The sequence below is a fragment of the Telopea speciosissima genome, chromosome 3 (genome assembly GCF_018873765.1).
Source record: "Telopea speciosissima isolate NSW1024214 ecotype Mountain lineage chromosome 3, Tspe_v1, whole genome shotgun sequence".
Taxonomy (NCBI): Eukaryota; Viridiplantae; Streptophyta; class Magnoliopsida; order Proteales; family Proteaceae; genus Telopea; species Telopea speciosissima.
The window spans coordinates 36,010,203-36,034,334 of NC_057918.1; the positions used below are offsets into that span (position 1 = coordinate 36,010,203).

Genomic DNA, 24,132 nt, shown 5'->3' on the forward strand with positions numbered 1-24,132 from the left:
AATAAGTAACATAGTTACAAAATTCCTATGACCATCAAGTAGCTACCAAAAAGGTAAAACATAAAAGTTTGTACAAAACACAATGCTCAAAAATAATAAAACGGAACGATCCCAAGTAATAGATAGCCCGTAGGCACAATCATCATGGGCAACCATCGCCATGATCCTTAGTCACCGTCTCTAGCTCCACAAGATCATCGCATCCAAAACTAAAAAGAATGTGTACACGGGGTTAGCTCCACCGAGCTAGTGAGAGAGAAAAGGGGATGCACAATCACACAATCACAAATAGTCCATGGTGCATGCTATTATTAATTTATTTACCACCTAACACACAATGCTAAGTCAATGGGTATATGCTACGCAATAACTCGGGAAGACATTGTGGATCCTTCCATTCTCACCACAATGCAACCTCAATTATTACTATGGAGCCCGCGCCGGTCGTAGTCATCACCACCCGCAGGCGGACCCGATAACCATTACTACCCCCCGGCCTCTCTAACTCTCCACAGCAGCAGTGCCGGCTACCCAACACCTAAACCCCGTTGGTAAGGGTCGTAGCATAGGAATCGAGCCTAACCACGATATACTACATGAATCCTATCGTGTTGAGAGGTACATCCGGGTGTGTCAACGTCCCATTCCATCTAACACCCGGTACCAAGACAACACGGCGCATACAGATAAGAATGAGATGCAATATACAATTTCACGTAATGGGGTTCCGGTGCGACTTCCAAGACCGTAACCCAACACAAATCCATATCATCCAAATCATCATCATCGAATAAGAATAAATGCAAATATGCAATCATGCTTGAATGATAATGTCACAATATAATTCATAAATGCATGAATAAGCAATAGTAAACAAGCTCAAACAGTCACCCAAACCCACTCACCAATTACTTCAAATGGAATTTGTATAAGCACAACGATTCCCGCTCAAAATCACCCCATTGCACATATGTTGGCGCCTATGGAAGTGAATAAGAGTGTGAGAGAGTGTAGGGGAGGCCTCATAGAGAAACCCCATAGTTTACATAAGTTATAAGCCTTAAAACGCATCGGAGGCAACGTCGGACTCAGCAGGCTTGCCTCCGACCTTGCCTCCGACCTTCCCCGCGGCTCGGGACACATCGGAGGCAAACATCGGACTCACGCAGTCTTGCCTCCGATGCAACCCAAGTGTGATTTCAAGGTCTTTAAAAGCCCGGGTTGTCCCATTTGGTTCTCTAAGCCTCAAGGGACAAGGGAGGGGTGTCTTGGAGTCTATTTGGGTCTTAGAAACACCCAACATTCAAAGATTTAAGGGGGTTTAAAGGATCAAAAGCTCAAAAATCCAGATTTGGGGTTTTCTTTGGTGGTTGAAGTTTTAGAATCAAATAGATTCAGCAAGAGGTCAAAATAGAGGTCTTTATAGGATTGTAATGAAAATAAGAAAGCATCCTACAAGGGGAAACTACACATAACTCGAGCTAACCCTTTGGGTTTCAAAAGAAATCCCCATCTTGGGGCTGCTACCAACGAACCACCCAAGCTCAAACGAGCAAGGGGGAAGAGAGAAAATGGGGGAAAAGGGCACTTGGCTTACCTGGTTTGAGGTACACACGATGTACCCTCTTTAAAGCTCCAAACCCAAAGAACCGTTTCCTTCTTCTTCTTCCCTTCCTTCTCCTTCTTCTCCTCCTTGCCGCCTCCTCTCTTCAAAGCTCTCCTCTCCTTTCACGATTTGGTTAGGAAAGAGAAAGAAAAAGAAAGACTAAGGAATAGTCTTACCCTCTCTCTCATATAGAAAATCACTTTTAATGGCCTGTTTGGATAAGGCCTCATAAGTGTAACCTAGGGTCTATTTGGGTAGGGTCAAACATGGCGGACACCCATAGCACCTTAGCCATAGGGTCTCACCCACAAGAGTCCTTGTCACAGCATTGGATGCAGGGTCGGAGGCAGCCGAACCTTGCATCCGATGCGAGTAGGAAGGTGGTTCCCACCATAAGAGGTCGGGCCTTTGGACCACACTTCGAGGGCTTTGAGAGGGCGTAAGCACACAATAAAATTTGGTCAACTACCTACCCCCGACACGTCAAGGGGCAACCTCCATGGTCCCGACTAGTTTCCACAGGCAACCTCGTACTATGGTCAATATAGCTGGGTTTGACCACCAGTGAGAACAACTCACCGGCATACGTGGTAGTGATAACTACACGTCACGGGGAAGAATTAATAATTAATTATACTCTCGGGGTGCGGGTATAACAGATAGAATGATGGAAGTAATGATCGAGAGAGAAGAAATCCTTTTGGCGCGTTTCTTGAATTTGATCCACAGAGCCCTAATGAAAGATGAGAACAAGGATTCTCCATCTGAGAACAAGAGCTTCACCAGTCTATAGATTCACATATCCCGTCAATACCTATTGCAACAGCCCGTGATTATCCACAGGGGGAAAAACAAATAAATTATTGGGTGCTTTTATTCCTTCACAACACGATTACCTGAAGAAAGACTGGGGGATATTGAAAAAAAGAAACTCTCTCGGAAAGAAACAAAAAAGAGCTATAAAGCAAGCTAACAGAAGGAATTGGAGGCAAAAACAGCAATGTGTTTGGAGAGCACGAAACAGGGGTTCAGTGACTCCGGCCCCTGCACGGCTACTTGTATTGGTAGAAGACCCATTTCTTCTTGGGTCCAATCGTTGGCTGTGATGGTGACGCTCGATTCTTGGATCCCTTTGGGGCCATTGAATCCTCTTTCTCTCGACACTACTTAGATCCTTTCTTAGCAGCGGAATCCCATCTTCATCCTAAAAGGGTTTCTGTTGCTCCCGCTTCTATGATCTCATGATCTCAAGAAGGTCCCTTCATTCAAGCCGATGCACCAGCAAGGGCTGCTCGATCATTCTCCATGGTGGTGGGGGGCAGTTTTCCTGATATTAAATTCTAATTGGGTTAATTTTTTTTCCCTAGAAAATATAAAAGAAAGGGTTCCATGGGCGGAGGTGTAGGGTCGAAGAAGAAGAATAAGAAGAAGAGGAGGAAATGCAGGTGGGGTCACATGAAGAAGAAGATGAGGGGGCAGCTGGAATGCAAGAAAAATAAGATGATGGGGGAGTGGCGAATGGTGTTTCAGCAGGAGGAGGAAGAAGAAGAAGAAGAAGAAGAAGAAGAAGAAGTAGAAGGAGGGTCGATCTTCTAATTAAACGAGAAATGACACTTCCTACCCTTTGATTTTTAGAGTTATGAGCACGTGCTCATTAAAGTCCCCGAAAAATTGACCAAAAGTGATTTTTGGCCAAAACACATAAATGGGTCAGGACCTATTTTTGGTTTTTGGTTTTTTTCAATCTTTTTTAAATAGAAATAGGCTCCATAAACGATACCAAACACAACCAAAAACGTTTTTGAAGGTAAAAATAAAAAATAAAAACTATACCAAAGATGGCCCTAGTTAGCATTCCTATTTCTATTTTGAATCCTAGTCCTAGTTAGAATTTATTTTCTATCTAGCCTTAAAGGCTATATAATGTAAGAACTCAATTGAACCCCCACGATTTAATAAAGAAGAATATTGCTTTAATCCATTCCACTGTCCTGAGATAGGCTGTGAAGGTGAGGCTGAGATAGCCTTCACTAGTTCACTGCTTCTCTCCTTCGAGTGCATTTAAGTTTGTTCAAGTTTGCTACTGCCAAGTGTGTGAAGAATCATAGCTCAATTATTTAGATCTGCTATCAGTTCAAGGATCCATCCCACAACAAGTAAGCATATAATCCCCAATCCCCCAAACCGTTCTTCTCCTAACCCCTGCCTAACCCTAACTCCAAACCCTAGGTCTCTTCTCTTTTCACTTTCCCCAAAACCCAAAACCCAAACCCTAAATTGATACCTATCTTAGTTTACATCTGTAACTCCATTAGAACACTTCAAGACCTTCAATAAGAGACTCCTCCACATCAGTTTATCCTACCCATATCATCAAACCCTAACCCTAATTTCATCTAATCATCCATTCTGCCCCAGCCGATTGCATTAAACCCAAGCAGATCCTGGTTCTGGTTCTAGTTAGCTTTATCTCCAGCTGGAATTACATTGCTCCCTTTCCCCAATCCAAAGTTTAAAACTCATTTCGCCAGTCACTTTGTTTCGTCTTTCATTTGCAATTAAAATAGTTCTTCCATGTAGAATCGAAACATTTGGTAAATATCTGAGACAAACAATTATGGTAGGAGTTTCTCCATGGACGTTTCAAGAGCTTTGGGGGTTTATCTGAGACAACTGCGGAGTTCTTCCATCCTTTCTCTGTTTTTGTTTGTGTTTCGAGAGCTATGGGGTTTATACAACTAAGATAGAAGTTCTTCCATGCTTTCTCTGCTTTTGTTGCTATTTAAAGAAGCCCAGTGCAGGCAGTGAAAGAAGAGACCCCTTCTATACGCATTTAATAAGGTCAACAATAAAATCTGCAATTTTTCGGTAGCTATGAAAAAATCTATAACAAATTATTTTTTCATTAAACGTTCAAGGATGCATATAATACATGAACTTACTAAGATCATGGGTTGCACATTCTCAAAAATCTCCTTATTCCACTTGGAGTTGTCCATGCGATAATTGTTCATTTTTTTATGTACAACTGAGGATGGAGTCCCTGGTCATGTGTTGAACCATGAACTTGAAGCAACTGCTTTACATCAAGCTGTTGTAGACGCTGAATTTTGTCACCCCTGGTGATGACAACAGGACACAAACGAATACTGGTACTTCTCTTGAAAAAGACTTCGCTCATACATTGAGACCATGTAATCCTCGTATCCATAATAAAAAACATTTTTACCAAATACTAAAGGAGATATTGTTCACCTTTCCCGACCATGGCAGTCCGTCTCTTGACAAAACCCATTAAAAGACTCCCTAAGACCGCAGAAATGTGACCACAACACCGCAATCAAGCCATGATCCCTCACAGTTTTTTTGTGTTTCCAACATTATAAAATTGGCATTTTTCAGGAAAAAAAAATTCCAACCTTTACCATGAGACATTAAAATCTACATTTTCATTAAAACTTGACAGCTGAGTTAAATATCTGGGGTGGGGGGGTCCTTGTGGGTAAAATTTGGACATGAATCATAGTTGTAATTCAAGGTAGCATGCCAACAGGCCCCCACATAATGTAATCTTGAAGCTTAGTGTTTGTATGATTTCCTGTTGGTATATAAATTTGACAAAGGACAATGTTTTACGTTGCCCCCATTGAGGCAATTCTCCTGTGGCACCTTCTCAAAGCTGTTCTAGCTTTGTTCAATCTTGTACCTTCCGCAAAAAAATTCCATGGTATTGTGAAGAAAAAGTTTATGTTGTTTGTCAAGGTAGATAGAACATAGAGAGATGCAAGTAGTAGACTGAATTCCGGCTTGGAACCTATGTCTGCATTCCTTGGTCTCCTGAGGAGTCCCCACTAGTTATCAAGCCTCGGATCTTAACATCATAATAAACTTCTTCAACTCTTCTTAGGTCGTACTTCATACCTGCCAAAGATTGAAGTGGAGTCTCATGCATAAGCAGTACCTCTTAGCCACAAGAATCTGGCCAAATTTTAGCATACTAGTCCAAAAATACAAGTCTTCTAATCTCAGCAGATCTCATGTTCAAGATTTAATAGTCTAGAAAGAAGCAGCATAAACAACAGCTTACCATCAAACTTCTTGCGTAAGAAATCATTTCGGAGATTAAGCATCCGGAAAGCAGCATGGAGATCTGTTAAGAACTTCAACACTTCTCTTGGGCAATCATAGTCCCCGGCTGTCACTCGGTTCACCACATAACGAGGCTGCAAGATCCCACCATTTTCATATTAGTATCAATCTGCTGATAGACCAGTTTACACAAGACCTTGAAGCCCAATCAGATGAGCATCAATAGTTGCAGAGCATGGCTGTGAAAATTTTCAACCTTCCATCATATTTCAAATTTCAAATTGCAAGAATACTTTCCAACATGGAAAGAAATATATTATAGTGCGACTAAAAGTTGCTGCATACGACTTCAACTGGAGCTGCCACATGGATAAAAACAACATTTCCCATTCAAATGCCCAATAAAGTAAATCTAACAAGGCACATCAAACAAAGATCATGGATATGCCTGTTTTGTCGTTTTGACAGAACTATCATAGGTGAATTCCTGTTTCCAATTTTACAATAATACCTTACAAGTATAGTAGTTCTAGAACATACACCAGCCAAATCTGCAATCCTGCACCAATTTCAGCTTTACAGAATAGTGATGGAATGCAGTATTTAGCAGTAAAACAAGCAAAAGATAGAAGCCCAGTTCAGTGAAACATGTCTTCTCCAATTAGCTAAAAATACTTTGAAGCTTGGGAATTGCCTTTTCTAAATCAGCAACTTTGAAAGCTTGATAATGGCATCACAGCAATAAGCACCTAACTGAATCTCAACAGGGATTTTAAGGACAATAGATCCATTCCTTTCTAATTAGGGTGAAGCTATTACTAGTGAATCTGTCAATTTCATCAAAAGAGGTGTGAAAGATGACATTAATTCAAAATTCTCAGATGAAACCTGGAGTTGACCCCTTTAAATATGAAGCCGGGAATCATTTGCATTGAATGGTGTCAGTCTTACATGAACCTATCAGAGTAATTTGAATATACTCCAAGCATATACCATGCTCACCTAGAGTGAAAATTCAAATACTTGGATCCAATAGGATATATTTTTAAACAAAAATGAGTCAATGAAACAAAAGGAATGTGCAAGTATCAACTATATCAACTAGTTGGTTAGACACTGGGTGCCCTCCATTTCTCAAGCTGTGTTTGGTTAAGCCGAGCACCAATTAAAAGCAACCTCAACTTTTAATCCCCTGCAATAGGGGTGTCAAGCAGCCAGTTCATTCGGGTTTTGGTACGGAACTGAGCCAACTTGAACTGGTAAGGCAACTCTCAGTTTTGGTCTGATTTGATCCAGGTTAATCAGTTTTTTGTTAACAGACTCACATTGGTCCGATACGGCGATACCTGTTTTGGTCCAGTTCAATTTCGGTGTTGGCATACATATATTCTAAAAAAAATTATGCAACAAAATGTTTCCAATCCGATTGTAATGCCCGTCAGGCTCCTTCCTTTTAACTTTAAATATACCTTTTACATTTTTGCCCAAAAAAATCTCATGCAACAAAACAAGATACAACCTGACAAAGATGTTACTAAACAAAAGCACAGGAGTACTTCCTCCTGCCCAACCAAAACACAGCCTCAATATCACATATGAGGTCCTCCTCGTGAGTCTTTGCGTCTTAGAAAAGAGCACTATGCCAGCAGAAAGGTCATTAGTAGTTCTCAAAGAAGCAGATTGATGGGTTAAGATGGCATCTACAGCAAAAACTTTCAGTTTAAAGCAATCAGTTCTGTAGTAACATTTTCATAGAAGTAGATTTATGATGAGTTACAAATCCACTCCAAACAAGGAATTCCATCCTGCTGGGGATGGTTAGGAGGGAAAGGAAAAAAAATGAGGGTTGGGGGGGAGAAGTATTCGCTACTGTTTCACCTAAAAGCTCGAACTGTTAGCGTAAATGTATACATCAACATTCACCCCCGCACATGCAGGCCAAGATCCCATGGTCCTTGCACGTGGAGCTCACGCGGCATTTCCCAGGAGTCGAACACTTGACCTCCCTTTCTCTGATACCATGTTCACTACCGTTTCACCTAAAAGCTCGAACTGTTAGGGAAGGGCAGCATAAATGTATACATCAACAAGGGGTTGGCAAAGTTTCCCATCGCAGTAGCAAATTCACCAGACAATTAACCAGTCTAAATGGGCAATGATAGATGCCATGACCATTCATTATTAACAACCATGGGTTGGTCTATGTAATAGAGGACCACAACCAATGACTAAAACAAATATTCCTTCATCTGAAAATTGCAACCCATGAAATTCCCATCAAATCTGCTAAAAAACCAAGTAGCCCCTTCAGCAAACTCTTTATTTATGCACTCTCTAAAATCCTTTTTGAATTTAACTTATCAGATTCTGCCCAGAACATTTAGATATTATTGGGCTAACCCTACTCTCATTCTTTACACAATCTATATTCTGAAATCTAAAAGTAGACATTGTAACCTGAATCTCTCTCATTACATTGTCATATGACATTTTACTTCAAAGCCTTCTATCACATTACATCAAATCTAATACTCTATTTCTTTTGAATTACTCTAATTACTACAGCAAGAATTTGGATTAAATTCCTAAACCTTTTGGTATAAATGCAGGATTGAACTATTTAATTTATCCTACATAAACATGCATGGTTAATTGAAAATGGAGCCAAGGAATAGGACACAATAAGCAAGAACTTAAGAAGGTTGGGATCAAATGCAGTTCATCCAAGAGAAAGGATATGTATGCATAAGGACTAAGGTATGTGTTTTTATACATGCAGTCTACGCAAGTGAAAGAAAAACAAGTTCACAGAATAGCCCCTTACCAATTCATTTGACATGAAACATATTCCTGCATAATAGGAAGAATTTCAACATTAGTATATATACATAGGTACCCAAATATTCCATATGTTACTATTATGAGAAACAAGCATGAAAATGAGAATAATGATCAGGCAGACTTTGACAAGCAGCTACTAATTGAAGCTAAATCGAAAAACATAAATGGTGGGATCAACTTTACAAAACTCACCAACTTGTTGAGTATATAAACTTTAAAGTAAGCACCATTTTGTAACAAAGAGAAACAGAGCATCCATGAGTGATCATTTATATAAGTACGGCTTGTTCATCAAAGTCAGGCTGGAGACAGGTGGCCAACTCTTTGTAGGCACAATTCAAACAAAAGTATATCATACAGCCTCTAGCATTTCCATTTCGCAATTAAGATTCTGAGTGTGAATCTGTACATTCCTCAGAATCTGAAGAGGAGATCTCTCTTGATCTCGAATTGAGACTTACAAAGAGTCTTGACTTCATAACTAAAAAGAAGCTACCAGTGGACTGTCAGCATGGTCAAATAATCAGAATTTGGGTGAATAAACGGTTGCTCCTATCTTATACCTAATTGCAACCATCATCCAATTGCATGTTCATAAACAAAGAGTAAAGTGCCAAAAAAGGAATCAGTTGCTAGATTGATGCAGGATGATGATGGAAGCTGGTTAGGCAATTTCCAAGAACACTTTAGTGGATTTCTATAACTGAGAATTACAGATCATCAATAAGACAGGAAATTGAGCAGAAGTGTTTAACCAATAAGGTTATGATTCTGTATGGGACCGTACAGGATAACTAGCTTTCCTAAAAAAAAAAATAATGTCAGAGGGATAGGCACACCACCCATGTGCGGTAAGCTAACGGGCGGCATCAATGGGGTGCGGGACAGGACATCATACAGGATAATGCAGATCCGGGGTTCAGAAACCCTATTTGGATCGCTTGAGGGCCCACTCCAGTGTTAGATAAATCAAATTGCAAGCACTAGTGGCAAATCAGTAAATAACTGGAGGTTTTATAAGGACAATGGCAGAATGATAAATAATCTGCAGTTGTGAAGGAGTGGCAGAGTTGTAAATTATCAGAATTCCAAAACAAAAGCAAAGGCATCACACGTGAATGAAGATGACTTATCAGTGAAAGGGTAATCTTGGAAGGAAAATTAAAATAAGGATAAAAGAGACTTAGGGTTAAAGAGGAGCAATATAGGAAAAAGGAATTAAAGGGGTTTAATAATAAAGGAAAGAAAGTAATCGTGGGAGGTGGGAGAAGGCGTCTTCTTCCTTGCGCACATCACTCATGGCAGAAACAGCGGGAGATCGAGAGGAAGAACTCCTTCGCGAAGGACAACTAAGTCTGCAAATTTGGGGCTAGGACCGAAACCCCCAGCCCTCTTGATTGCACACCATTATCAGCCCAAACACTACACAGGTGAGAGGTATTTGATGTCTGAAACAGCCACTGCCGAAGAAGGGCAACCGTGATCTAAAAGTTGGTTCTGCAACTCACTCATACCGCAAGGTTTGGGATGAGAATCCACAGGCCTATGACAGGAACTAGGGTGTAAAATCCCAAGTAGAAAGAAGAATATATGAGGGAGATCGATAGATCTAAAACCAAATCTGGCGGTGATTTAGCAGTCAGGTTAGGATATGGGTTGGGTTCCACAGTGGGAAGATACCTGAAGGAGGAGAGAAGAATAGTGAGGTGAGAGAGAATCCAGAGACGAGAGAGAAACAGAGGGAGAAGGACTCACAACCTGTAACTATCGTACCAATCTGGTAACAAATAGAAAACAAAATTTCATTAATTCCAATCTGAAAAATAAAAGACAGATTACAAAGGTATATAAAGATAAAATAAGACTCCTAATAGTAATCTAAAACTGAAACCTAAATAACTCTACTATTAATTAGCCTATTAAAACTAAAGTATGGAAAGGACTCTACCACTAAGCAGCCCGTTCAAAATAGAAGATTACAAGATAAAATCCCAACTAATAAAACCCTAATAAATAAATAAACTAAATGTTTTACTGAACCCAAAGAAACAATTGGACCCGGTTCATCTTCACATGGATACCCACATGGGTTTGGGTTGGTCCAAGGCAGTGCATCTGCATCACAGGAGGGGCAGGGGAGGCATTTCAAAGGGGGGAAGAGAGAGATAGACACAATGGGTTCTAGCTTGTGGTATAACGTCAGTGTGCCCAACCTTTTCCCAAAAATAATTTCGGGATCTGAGTGCTTTTAAAAGAGAGAGAGAGAAAAAAGTAACGCTGAAGATTAGGTAGGACCAACTCCTCCCAGGACCCTGCCAAAGCAGGATTTGCATCGGGTTACAGCTCTTTATTCACTTCGAACAGGAAAGGCCAGCATAACCTTTATGATGTGAATGGAAAAACAACTTTCACATGTGTCAAAACTAATAAGTAAGAGCAAGTAAATGTAAATAAGATGTTGAAGATGGATCATGTTTGACACTAGTTATCATAGCGCCAAGCCAAGACGCCCAAGGTGAGCATCGCATAACAGGTATATTTGCCATTTCCCACATATTTTTTTCTGTATAAGTTATACCAGACATGTTTTCCATCTAACATTACATGTATTTCCTCTCATCATCTACGTATGGGCACCTTGAAGCATAAGGGACCCGGTTGCCTTAGGCATCAAGGCATGCCTTGTCGCCTACGCGTTACCTAGGCAATGCTTGACAATTATGTGTCTGACAATATAATAAAACAAGACAGTGGAGGCTCAGGGTTTGTTAAAGCTTCGGTAATGGAGATAAACCCACAGTTGTCTACAAAAGAGGGAAAAAGTATGCTGGAAAAAAAGAAATAAGAGAAAGGATCCAATTTATAGCATATGCAGCCACCAATAAATTTAAATTCTCATGATTGTGGGTACTGTTTGTGAAGTCAGCCTTAAACACCAAGGGAATAAAAATTAGAAATTAACCTGCATTAAACTTGTTTATGACTCACCAATGAGATAATCTTCAATATCAAGACCAAACTCGGTACAATCCACTGCACAATCAATCAACACATTTCAGCATCACAAAAGAAAAATATTCCTGGTTGATTTATAAATGAAACATAAGAAACACTCAAGATAGAGACTTACAAGAATATCCTATAACTCATTTTTTTAACAGGCCAAAAGATCAAAACAAAAGAAACAAGAGATACAACCCACCATTAGACATCCTCTTCTGACTTATTCATTAATAACGGGATAAGAAACAAGAACAGGGAGGATTGCTATATATACTAATAAAGTGCCTAAGCAAAAGTGCCAGCTTTGTTGTGATCGGACAGTGTTGAGAAAGAATAACAAAACCCATGAAGAGAAAGGACAGATAATAGCATCAGCAAACCCTTATTAAGCACCCATTTCTCTTAGAAGTGAACTAAGATTTTAAAATGCCGAAACATGTGATGAGGTTTGAGAAGCTTTCCATGTGCAGACATGGATGGATCAAAATATCAAATCATCATCAGGTTCAACTCATTTAACACATTAACTATGACATCAGGAAATCCAAGCTCAATAACCCTCAAAATAAGAATATCTAAATTAGCCATATATATATATTTGTGTGTGTGCGTGTGTGACGAAATAAGATATCACCAACCAGAATTAATGAAGAAAAAAGAAAGAAGAAGAGAACAGAGAGATAGAAGCGAGGAGGAGAAGAGAAGCTGAGAGAAGGGAAAAACACTGCCTACAGTTTGAGAGTGAACACAACGCTCAAACGTGGGTGGAGTGATCAATTTATTATGATAAAAAGGAATTGCAATTTGGGTCCACAACAAGAACCGACATTAGGTAAACATAACTCCCACGGTTTGAGAGTAAACAAAACACTCAAACGTGAGTGTAGATTATTTGGTAAATACTTATCACTCAGATCTTCTTTCATCTCTATCACGGTCTTCAAGGTCTCTCTCATAGGTCCTCCACCATTCACGTGCTGCTGACCCTACTAGCTTAGTTCAAGCAAATTTCATCTTCCTTGACTCAGACAACTCGACCAAATCAAAATAATCATCTAAGCATGCCAACCAATAGTGAAATACTTGTGGATCATGTTTGCCATTGTATTCCTTCCGTTCGAGCTCTACCTTTTGTGTGTCATCAGAATGTCAACGGTGTACACCATTTTCAGCATTGAAATAAGACCTCAAATGTTCCTCAAAAGTAGATTATACTGTAGGAACCCTTGTTTGTCCCCTTTTTGTACTTCTCTGGTTGTGGCAATGTACTGTAGGTTGTACTTGATATCCGTTTTCATCTTTAGGTGGTAAGTTACTGTCTTGTCCAGGAGTGGGGCTATGATTCTCAAGTAATTGCAACCTCGCACTTATATCCCTTTGTTCAACCGGCATGTTCTTTGTTCAGAACAGAGCTGCTAAAACATCTCAATGACCCTTGTCATAAGATTAGGTGGATCTAGAAGCCTTAGTAAACCATCCTCTACCATACTCTGATACCACTTAATGTAGTACTACTGATTTAAGCATTCAAACCAGTACTACCTTACAAAGACAAATAATCTTCAATGAATCCTTAGTACTCCCCCTCACCGGTAGTACTACATGTGGACAAATAATGCAGGGGAGACAGCAAAATAGTGGAATCATATAACATCAGAATAAAAAATATTAGCAGCAACTAAGCATGCTTATGGTAGAAGAAGATAATAGTAAGAATCTTCAACTCAAAGTTTTACGTATCTTTTCTTATCTATCGACCTAACCGATAAGTATTGTATTTTTAAGGTACTAATACAATACGGTACCAATACCTTAAAAATTTTGATATTAATACATGTAAGAAATATCATCTGGTATATATAATTAATTGAGTGCACTTGTCACGTTGTACTTTATTTTCCCTTTAAACATAATATATTTTACATATTACTTATTTATAGTGTTTTATGCTTCAAAACTGTATTTTGCATATATCCTCAGCATTTCCATATGTATCTAGCGCATCTTGTCTCTCTGATACGATACGGTATGTCTCTTAAAATCACCCTCCTGATACGATACTCGATACTGATACTTTAAACTTTGCTTCAACTATCTCAGATAATAATCTTTCCGAGGAAGACAGGCAAATAATCTGCATAAGCAAAAGAGCAAGGCAAAGGCAACTAATCTTCACTGAATCCTTAGTACTTCCCTCTCAAGTGCAGTACAACATGTGGACAAATAATGCAGGGGAGAAGGCAAAGTAGTAAAGTCATATAACATCAGGCTAAAATATCAGCAGCAGCTAAACACCACTGCAGAAGAAATCAGTAGTGATATCTGGAATTATCCGTAACAGTATAATAAGCACAAATCAACAGCAGGGCAGCAATATCAGCAACAACGCAGAACAGATTAACAGCATCAGCATGTTCATGGGAAGAGAATTTGTTGAGCTGATATAAAAGCAGAATCATAATAGCCACAAACAGTGAATAATTACAGCTACAACCCTCTCTGCGGGACCAATGCATGATCAGAACTTCCATAAAGGAGTCTTGTAGACAGCATCAATGAGAAATCCAAAGAATTACCACATAAATAAATCAGATCTTCGTGATACTGTGGTCAAGTGTAACAATCAATTAGAAGGAGAAACCCTCCAAGTTTGAGAAGGATCCAATTGCTAGATCAAGATCAAAACTTTATCAAACCAAGAACTTGAAGAATGCAGGTGATAAGATCTTCAAATCCAGCAAACAGAAAACCTCAAAACTCTGGTCGAATATTTCATTACTCCAGTAAAACAGATCCCCAAAATATGAAGATCCAATGGTTGGATAAAGTGCAGTGGCCAATGTTTCAAAAATAGAAAGTAGAGATCCTAAAAAATAAGAATTTCAAGAAGTCAAAATCCGCCAATCAGAACCAGATCAAATTCTGGTCAAACAGTATGCCCGATGTACAGAATAGCAATCCAGAAGATCAAGAAAAACCAATGGTCAGATTTATAGATATTGGAGATTCCTAGTTGAAGCAGGAAATCCCTGAAACCAGGGAAGCCGCAGGGTCTTATAACACCAGAAAAAGATCTGAGCTCAGCCAGTTTAACCTCCTGATATAAGATCAAGAGAACAGCAGTACAAAAGTCCATGCAAGACAGAACATGGCAGCACCATCCGCAAGCCTTAGAGATGGATTCATAGCCTGCAAATACTCCATAGATGATCAGCATATCCGCAGGAAGGGAAAAAGCTCATATATAAGCAATCCTTTGCATCAGAATCAATCTTCATCAAAGAATAAGAAATCCTGGTTTTTTTCTTCCATAGCTCTGATACCATGTGACAAAATCAGATATCACCAACCAGAATCAATGAAGAAGAAGACAACCAAGACAGAGGGGAAGAGGAGAAGGGAAACACTGCCCACGGTTTGAGAGTGAACAGAACACTCAACCCATTGGTAGATGATCAATTTATTATGATAAAAAGGAATTACAATTTGAGTCCACAACTAGAACCGACATTAAGTGAACATTAAGTTAAATAACCAACTAATACCCAAAACACCCCTTAAGGAACCATCATATACTTAACCCCATAAACCAACACTTACATATATATATATATATATATGAAAGAATGGGAGAAGTCTACCTTATAATAATACTAAAATCCAAAGCTGTTCACAATTAAAGATAACTAACATTTACATTGAATCATCCACTATTTCTGACTCGTTTGTGGCTATCAAGCTTCAACATCATTGCTGTGTCCATGGTAAACTTGGGCTGCCAGCCCACCATGTTCTTTTGATTATTGCCTTTGACTAACTAATCCTGAATAAAGCTGGCAAAAGGTGTCTCTGTAAAGCCCTTTTAGAAACTTTATAGGTTTTCCTTCCTGTAGAATGGGAGAAGTCTATCTTATAATAATACTAACATCCAAAGCTGTACACAATTAAAGATAACTAACATTTACATTGAATCATCCACTATTTCTGACTCGTTTGTGGCAATCAAACTTCAACATCATCGGTGTGTCCACAGTAATCTTGGGCTGCCAGCCTGCCATGTTATTGTGATTTTTGCCTTTGACTAACCAATCCTGAATAAAGCTGGCAAAAGGTGTCTCTGTAAAGCCCTTTTAGAAACTTTATAGGTTTTCCTTCTTGTAGAAATAACCCTTAAAATATCTATTAAAGCATGAAAAACCAGTGTGGTGCCAAACCCTTCCCCAGCATGACCTTCCATGTTACACCCATGCCCAAACCGGTCTAATTTGAACTATTCATAATAGGTGTTGCTCCGACGACACCGGTGACGTGGGCTATAGCAGTCAAGGAGTCAGGTGGATTTGCTAACTACCTTCCATATACATGCTCATGGTGTGAAGGGAGCAAAAGAAGATATCCGCATACACTTCCGGATGATTGATAGTAAGTAACCGAATCGTGTTGTTTTAACCTACAAATGCATGGTATAATATTGTCATTATACTGTGCACAAACTCCTAAAACACCCTTGAGAGTAGGTAAGAACATTGGAGAAAATCCAATTTGAATAGAGCACATATGACCAACCGCCATCAACCGGTGGATCGGAAACCCCCAGAATGGGTTATTGTCTATGGGACCCTGTGCTTCCGTGATTAGGCACCTCTATGCAAGCCTAATCACCTCATGGGAACCATACGCAACTTCGTACACCTTATGAGGTCAAAGCAATGGGCCCGCATGTCTGATAGGAGAATAAATGTGATTTGGGTAAAAAAGCATTGTTGAGTTAAACGAACCCTAGTCACTAAAGTCTATATATAGGAATGAGCTTCTAAAAGTTCATAACTCACAAGTCAGAACCGAGAAAGGGAGAGGAAGGAAAGAAAGAAGAAGGAGAGAGGCACTAGTCTACTGTCCCATCTTCCCCTCTCCATATTTGTGGTTGTGAGACCTAGGTTTAGAGATATTTGACTGGGTTTCAATTGAAAACTAGTGTTGAGCCTTGTGGCCAGCTGGTGTGCTAATGGTTGAGGGTACTGAACCCTCTTGCACGCCCTCGAACCAATAACAGATGAATTCCAAGTTAATTGGGGGAAATCTGTCCACGACCTAGGTTTTAGGTTTACGATTGGAGATTCGGTCATAACTCCCATTATAGATGGTGAAATTTGATGCCATTAGGCTCAAACGGAAGGGGTTGTAATCCTCCACAATCCTTGTGGAACCAATATGGCCTTAGGACAGTGTTGATCATAACCTGAACTGAAGAACAGTTCTCGGACCACCACTGGTCGACCGGTTAGGTCTATATGATGGACTGGTAGACAAACTATTACGGGACTGCACTTTCTGGTCGATCAGCCGGTGAATAATTGATCTACCGGTGGGATCTACCGGTACCATCAACTGGTAGACCCCAAAATTGAGATGTTCCCAGACCTAGTTGGGAATCTTTTGGGTATTCTTTGACACATGGATTAACACCAAAATGAACATGAATTAGGTCAGAGAAAATCTATCGGTGAGGCCCATCGGAGAATTGTTCGGGTGTTGATTTCAGGATTCAAATCACCAAGTCTGTACACAAGGTGAGTGGGTTTTGCTCTGACTTCTTTTAGAGTGTTTTAATTATATATAAACTGTTGCATGATGCACTTGTTCATATGCTAGAACTGAAATGCTATAATTGTATATGCGTTAAATCTATATGTCTTGATATACATGTTGTGCGTGGGAAATGGGATACGGTATGGCCGAGGCTAGATTCCGGTACCGTGATCGCCATACTAGTGTTTGTTATTGATTACATGTTGCATTAGATATAGGCTTGGAAATGGGTTACGGTGTGGCCGAGGCATGATTCCAGTATCATATTCACCATACTAACTGTGTTTCAATTCCTTAACTGTTGTAAAAGAAATATATGTTGTATTAGGCTTGGAAATGGGTTGCGGTGTGACCGATGGAAATTCGCCATACTCAATTGTATGTGTATGTATATGCTTAAGGGAATGGGAGGACAGTGTGGCCGAGGCATGATTCTAGTACTGTGATCGTTGGTCTTAAGTATCTATGTGATATACTGCCATGTAGAATGACATGTGGTTAGGATAATTGATCATGTTCTACAACCCCTTGCCATCAGGGGGATACATGATGGATAACCCACAGTGGTAGGTTTGATGAGATTTTCCAAAATATCGCTTCTGTAGTACGATGTGAGTTCAGCAGAAGGCGGACTGAGCCAAAGTGACCGATGTATCATTCTGGGACTGTGGTGCCAAGACGAGGTTATCAAGACTTGCTGGGTGACCGATGAAGCATTCCGGGACTAGCAGGCTTCCTTTTGCAACTAGGGTTTGTATCGTTGGGTGACCGATGGCCGATTCCGGGACTAGGGATACTGCCTATTGTGTTGTAATAACACCATTGACCCATGACTTAGTTTTATTGTTTAGGTTGATAATAAAATGAATTCATGCACCACATCATGGTCTATTTGTTATTACTTGCATGCTCCCAATCCCCTCATTGAGCTTAGTGAAGCTCAAACCATATGTGTGCTCTTTTTTCTTAAATGATGATGCAGGTAATGCTACATCGAAGTGGGAGGACGATCCCATAGTTGTCAAGGCGTCGCCTAGGCGTCCAGGCGCCTTGGTCGACTTGGTTGCCTAGTCGGGCACCTTGGACGCCTTGTTCGCCTGGTTGGTGTCACCTTGAATTTTGGCCCTCGCCACCGCCTTGGATCGCCTAACCACCGTGACAACTTTAGACGATCCTTCCATTATGGTGTAAGACTGGTGGACTCCAAAGTCCGAGGAGCATTAAGTGGGTTGCGCTTGTAATGACTGTGCATACAATGCATCGTGATCAGTAACATGGCATCTCTTGTTATATCATTTTGAGATGTTTAATATTTTTGTTGTCATTAAGTGGGTTGCGCTTGTAATGACTGTGCATACAATGCATCGTGATCAGTAACATGGCATCTCTTGTTATATCATTTTGAGATGTTTAATATTTTTGTTGTAATTATACTTTTTGATGTAATTATTAATTATGTCGTTGTTAATGTTGAAGAACAAGCATAAACATGGTTATGTAATATTTTATCACATAAAATCAGTAATTATATCTTTATTTTCCGTTGCCTTTGATTTATCTATGATTCTCGATTGTGGATTGTGAGTGTAAGATACTGCTTCTAAGATCCTGGCAGGTCAAGTACTATGGCGATAAGCATTCTAGTCACATCTCCGGTGTTATAAGGAGTGGGGTGTGACATTCCACCACCCTTCGTTGTGTGCCTGTCAGCATGGCTGGCATCCTTGGTGTGGTGCCATCACCACCCAGGCATCCCTTTCCCCAACCACTGACTCCTCCCCTTGACCATATTGTCTCTGCCCCCTGGTCTTACCACCTCTTCACCCCCGGCCCCTGGTGCGATGGCTTGGAGCTCTCTCTTCAGCATCGCTCCTTTGCCTACTAGGGAGGGTCTTCCCCTCCATTTTATTCCTCCAACCTTGGTCGGGACCTCCAAAGTTGACATTTGTCCTTCTGGGTTACTAGTTTCGGAAGCTTCAAAATGGCAAAATTCTTTGGCAAGTGAGTAGAAAAACTTATCCAATCGACAACTTTGGAGTCAAGTTTTTCAACCCACTTTGGAATTAAATTTTCTAGAAAAAGTCCTCCATTCAATATTGTTAGGCTATCTCTATCCAAGCAATGGATAGTTCATGGGACTTTTAAAACTTACCACATGGACTACGGAAGTCCACCAACACAACCCCTTGTCTCTATACTGTCTCGCATTCAAATTACTTGGATCCTTCATCTTTACCCAAGTAGGGGTCCTCTCCCATCCTTTCCCTCCAGACTCTTCTCCCTCCCTCTTTTCAACCCCTCAGCCCCTCCTGCCATCGATTGTCCATTGTCCCCCATTCATTTTTACCGCCGACATCATATAAGCTCCCCTCCATATCCCAAGAAGTTGTCCCACCTGGCCTCTTCCTTGCCCAGCCCTGAGAGGCTCTTACTGCTTCCTTCCATCCCTACCTGATGATTCAGGGGGTCATCTGGTTTTCTCAAGGTTTTTTCCCTTTGTCAAATCTAGACGAAGTTCGGCCTCACTTCAAGCTGCAGGATGCTGCCTTCCGTTGCCTCGGAGGAGAGTTTTGGCTTTTGTAGAGAATGGGCATCCGTGGTCATCTCTTTTGCAGGGTCTTGTTGCAGTGGTTTGGTGAGCAAGTCTACATTTATTGCGACTATCTAGAATTTCTGGTTCGGAGGGTGGACCTTGGTGCAACGGTAAAGGGTGCTTCATTGTGACTAAGCGGTCACAGGTTCAAGTCTGGAAACAACCTCTCTGCGAAAGCAAAGGTAAGGCTGCGTACATTATGACCCTCCCCAAACCCCGCAGTGACGGGAGCCTCATGCACTGGGTATGTCCCTTGATCTACAATTTCTGGTTCGAGCGTAATCTCTCCAGATGGTCCGCAATATCCAGATTTGGGGCTATTTCTTATTTGTTTTTAGTTCTTTGTTAGGTTCGGCCCCTTCTTATAAGTCGTCTCCTTGATTTAGTCTGTTCTATGGTTTTTTGGGGTCTTGCCCCTTTCTCTGTTGCAGTCCCTTGCCCCCGTCCCTTTGTAAGGCAGGGTCTTGGAAGTTGTTTTGTTTGCTCTCTCACCCCTTCTCTTTCCTCTGGCAATGAATTTTTTATCATCCAAAACCATAAACACTTATTGAAGACCTAAAACCATACTTAAGAAGCTTACCAGCATTTTACCACCAGCTAATGTAGACCCAAGTAAATAAACAAGCAAACAACAAAAGTAATAATACCCACTGTTCAACCGTATCTATTCCATAAATTGATCATTAACTTGACCAAATCTCATCCAATGTTGAAGTGTTGAACTCATTGTTTAGGGAATTGAATAAGTCTAACATTGACCCCAAAACCAATTAATTTTAACATGCTTTGACTGGATGAAATTTAGGCTACAAGAAAAGAATGTGTTTGTTACTCATTAGACACTACCTCAATCATGGTTTTAGTGCGCGGTATCGGAACGGGTATTGATCAACACGGAAACCGATACGGTATCAGATTGGTATCGGCAAGGATCGGCTGTATTGGACAAATTTGCCCCTGATTCATCGTTAAAAATGGATTTTTTAAACCATTTTACCCCTTGTCTGTACCGTGTCACCGATGTGATATCGGCATGGTATCGAAATCGGTCAGTTGCAAAACCGATACTTATCGCCCGTGATACTGATACCTCAAACCATAACCTCAATTCCTGCTTTGTATCCTCTCACAAACAATGTGTCCTCGTGGGTTTCCCTGTCCTCCTTAGCAATTTTCACCTGCATTATTTATCCTTATCACATGCTTTAATAGCCTTTATTTGTTCTAGTAAAATTCAGCCATAAGCTCTACTTTCCAGACCAGAAACCTTTTAAAAGAATCCCAGCATCATGCGGCAGTTCCATTGATCTCTATATAAAAACCACTATGCCATGAAATCACTAATTGTAGGCTATAAATTAATATATATCATCCTCGATGAAAATGAATTACCAAAGATCGTGCCTGCCTTGGCCTTGAAGAAAACAATTTTTCAATTTTGAATAATAATATCATCCTTAAATGTAACACACTAAGAACAGCAAAATGAAGTGAAACAGATAGACACATCATCAACAAATAAAAAATGATGATTTAAGGAGTTTTTGACCTACATCCAAGTTTCTCTTCAGCTTCTTTATGCATGAGAAGATTTCCTGTTTCTAGCCAGTGCATAAATGCAAGCAATGAGACCACCGTTTGTGTCTCGCTCCTCCAATCACCATGATATCTAACAATAACCACAAATAAGTAAAACTAAAAGTGGAAGAAAAAAAGGGAGAGGGATAGGCAAACCACCCATGTGCGATAAGCTAGCGTTGTGTCCCAATGGGGGGCGAGATGGGGCAATGGGGCATCATACAGGAAGGGCAGGGGATCATTTCAAAGGGATGAATAGAGAAATAGACACTGTGTGTGCTAACTCATGGGCAGTATGCCCAGCCTTTTCCCATTTCAAAGGGATGAATAGAGAGATAGACAGTGTGTGTGCTAACTCATGGGCAGTATGCCCAGCCTTTTCCCATAAAGTATATATATAAAGAGAGAGAGAGAGAGAGAGATAGGTAGAGAACGCTGCCCTGGTGCAGGGGCCATCTGTTCAAAGCATATGAAGAGCAAACTTACAAAAAAAATGGCACAGACCTATAATACTGCCCAGGGCATTCCTGGAGGATTTCAGCAAGCCGATGGAAGAGTCCTTTCAGAACATCAATCTGAACCTTTGCCTTCTCTAAGACCTCTGAAGCATCAACATAGAGGGGGGAGGATGAGAATAGGAATCAGAAAGTAAGTAAATAACAGAGGGGTAGGGCTGAAATAGGGGAAAATATCACGTAATGTGAGATCGTATCCATATAAGCAAAAGTCCAGAGACAAAGCCAAGAAGGATAGGCAATAAAAGTTCTCACATTGCAAAATAGAGAAAGCAGAAGAACAAAATTAAATACTAACCAAAATATGAGTATTGAAAGATGAAAAACAAAGACAGACATATTAAGCAATAGGAACTGTGTCATCCATTTCAGCACCTGGGACAGGCCGAGATTGATGAACAAGAAGGAGGCTCGATTGCATGAGCCGGGTCACGGACTCCATCTCCAACGAAACCGCTCGAATGCGCTCCCGTAAGCTTCCAGATTCTTCAAGGCGACGACGGAAATCCTCAAATTGGTTCTCCATGGAAGAATAGTAGGATGTATAAGCTCCAATGTCTGCCACCGTAGAGGATGAAGAATTTGAGCACATCAACCGAACGCACGCGTTTCTAAAACACGAAGGAGGTGAGAGAGAAGCTGAATCCCTAGTGGCAGCGATTCGTCGAAATTGAAGAAGAGAAATGGAAGATTTATGATTACAATTAGGGTTTAAGGAGTTTGAAAGGACTATAAGAACGTTACGAAAGGTCGATTTCATGTTAATGTGAACTCTGGGTTTTATGAAGATTTATGATTAGAATTATAGGGTTTAAGGAGTGTGAAAGGACCATATGAGCGTTTGGAAACACCGACTTCATTTTTTTTGTTTTTTTTAAATGCTAACTCTGGGTTTTATATTTATCTCTGTATCCCGCCATATCTCTCTCCCTTCCTAAGCATGGTTCCAAGTATCGGTGTATCGGCCTATTTGTTCGGATATCGCTGGTACTCAACACTGATATGAATTGAAAATATCAGGCACAAAATGATTCTATTTTGGATTTATGTCCAACATGAACGCAATACATGTTGGCCGGATCCATATTATATCAATATCAGTATCAATATCATATCAATATCGATAATAACGATACAGCAATCAAAATACCTGATCCCGATACTGATACCAATACCTATAACGGGCTTACATACAACACCAATACTGACTACGTGAGCTTCTTGTGGTCTATCGATGACAGGAAAAAAATATAGAAGTTCAAACTTCAAAGGTGACGTATTCAAGTTTTGTTAAGAGAAAAGATAGAAAGAGAGGTGAATTGTCCTCATCGGGACAAAGAATAACACAAAGTATATTTAGACTAAGACCTTGTTTTGCCACATGGAAGGGTGACATGACTGTTAAGGAGTACATTATTTGAAATTTAAATTTTGAATACGTCAACGAGCTCTTGATTTTTGAATTTGTGTGACAAGTTCAAACTCTATATCCCTTCTTTCTAGTTAATTGAGTGCTATCCAAAATCTACAACGGATAGAGTTCACATGTAAAAAAGTATGTTACAAATTCAAAAATAAATACAAACCTCACCTCTCTAGATGAGGATGAGAAGAAAACACCCAAATATTCTTATTCTTTACAAGGAATCCAATTCCACTCGATCCTCTCAGTGGCTAAAATGTCTCCTAGTACTTTGCCCTCTGCCTTCCCTACTGCTAATTTCCAGCAGCATATCACATTGAAACTCTCTCCACAAGTATTTGTTGTGGAAAACCCAGCATTTCCCTCTACTACAAACTCATGATCTTGTCGGCTATATCTATGGAAGCAATGTATGCCCACCGATTTACACTACCCCAGTAACTTCTTCTACTACTGTTCCAACGGCTTCATCAACTACTGCATCACAAGTTTCATCTACTCCCACAGTGAATCCCACCTATATTGATTGGGTTCGTAATGACCAACTGGTGATGAGTTGGCTTCTTGCTTCTCTCACACCAGAGGTTCTACCTTATGTTGTTGGTCTCAAAACTACCTTTGAAGTTTGGCACGGTCTCGAGACGGCACTCGGAACTCTCCACAATAGCAGCATTCTATAATTCATATGCAACTACAGAGCACCTCTAAGGGTGACAAATCTGTCTCAACCTATCTCAGAGAAGTCAAGTACATTTCTGACTAATTCGTGGCTGCAAACAAACCTCTCACTCTAGAGGAACTCAATGACATTGTATTTCGTAGTTTGGGAGCTAATTTTAGTGATATTGTTGCCGCTCTTGCCACACAAGCTGAACCTGCTATATCATTCCATGAT

The 24,132-nt window shown here is 40.3% G+C and overlaps 1 protein-coding gene across 1 annotated transcript; it reads right to left on the reverse strand.

Annotated features, from left to right (window-relative positions):
* Positions 1-5,319: 5,319 nt before the first annotated feature.
* LOC122656818 (translin) lies at positions 5,320-22,619 on the reverse strand. The gene is made up of 7 exons (XM_043851479.1): positions 22,190-22,619; positions 21,804-21,900; positions 21,275-21,390; positions 11,525-11,569; positions 8,520-8,545; positions 5,694-5,829; positions 5,320-5,527 (listed from the first exon to the last, which is right to left on the reverse strand). The coding sequence occupies exons 1-7, from the start codon at positions 22,572-22,574 to the stop codon at positions 5,421-5,423; spliced, it is 912 nt and encodes a 303-aa protein (XP_043707414.1). The 5' UTR covers positions 22,575-22,619; the 3' UTR covers positions 5,320-5,420.
* Positions 22,620-24,132: the final 1,513 nt, after the last annotated feature.

Coding starts and splice junctions, on each gene's coding strand:
- LOC122656818 (XM_043851479.1), bottom strand. CDS start 22,574: ATGAAATCGACCTTTCGTAACGTTCTTATAGTCCTTTCAAACTCCTTA. Junction 11,570..21,274: donor AGCTGAAGAGAAACTTGGAT/GTAGGTCAAAAA, acceptor TTGATTGTGCAG/TGGATTGTACCGAGTTTGGT. Junction 5,830..8,519: donor GTTTCATGTCAAATGAATTG/GTAAGGGGCTAT, acceptor GGGATCTTGCAG/CCTCGTTATGTGGTGAACCG.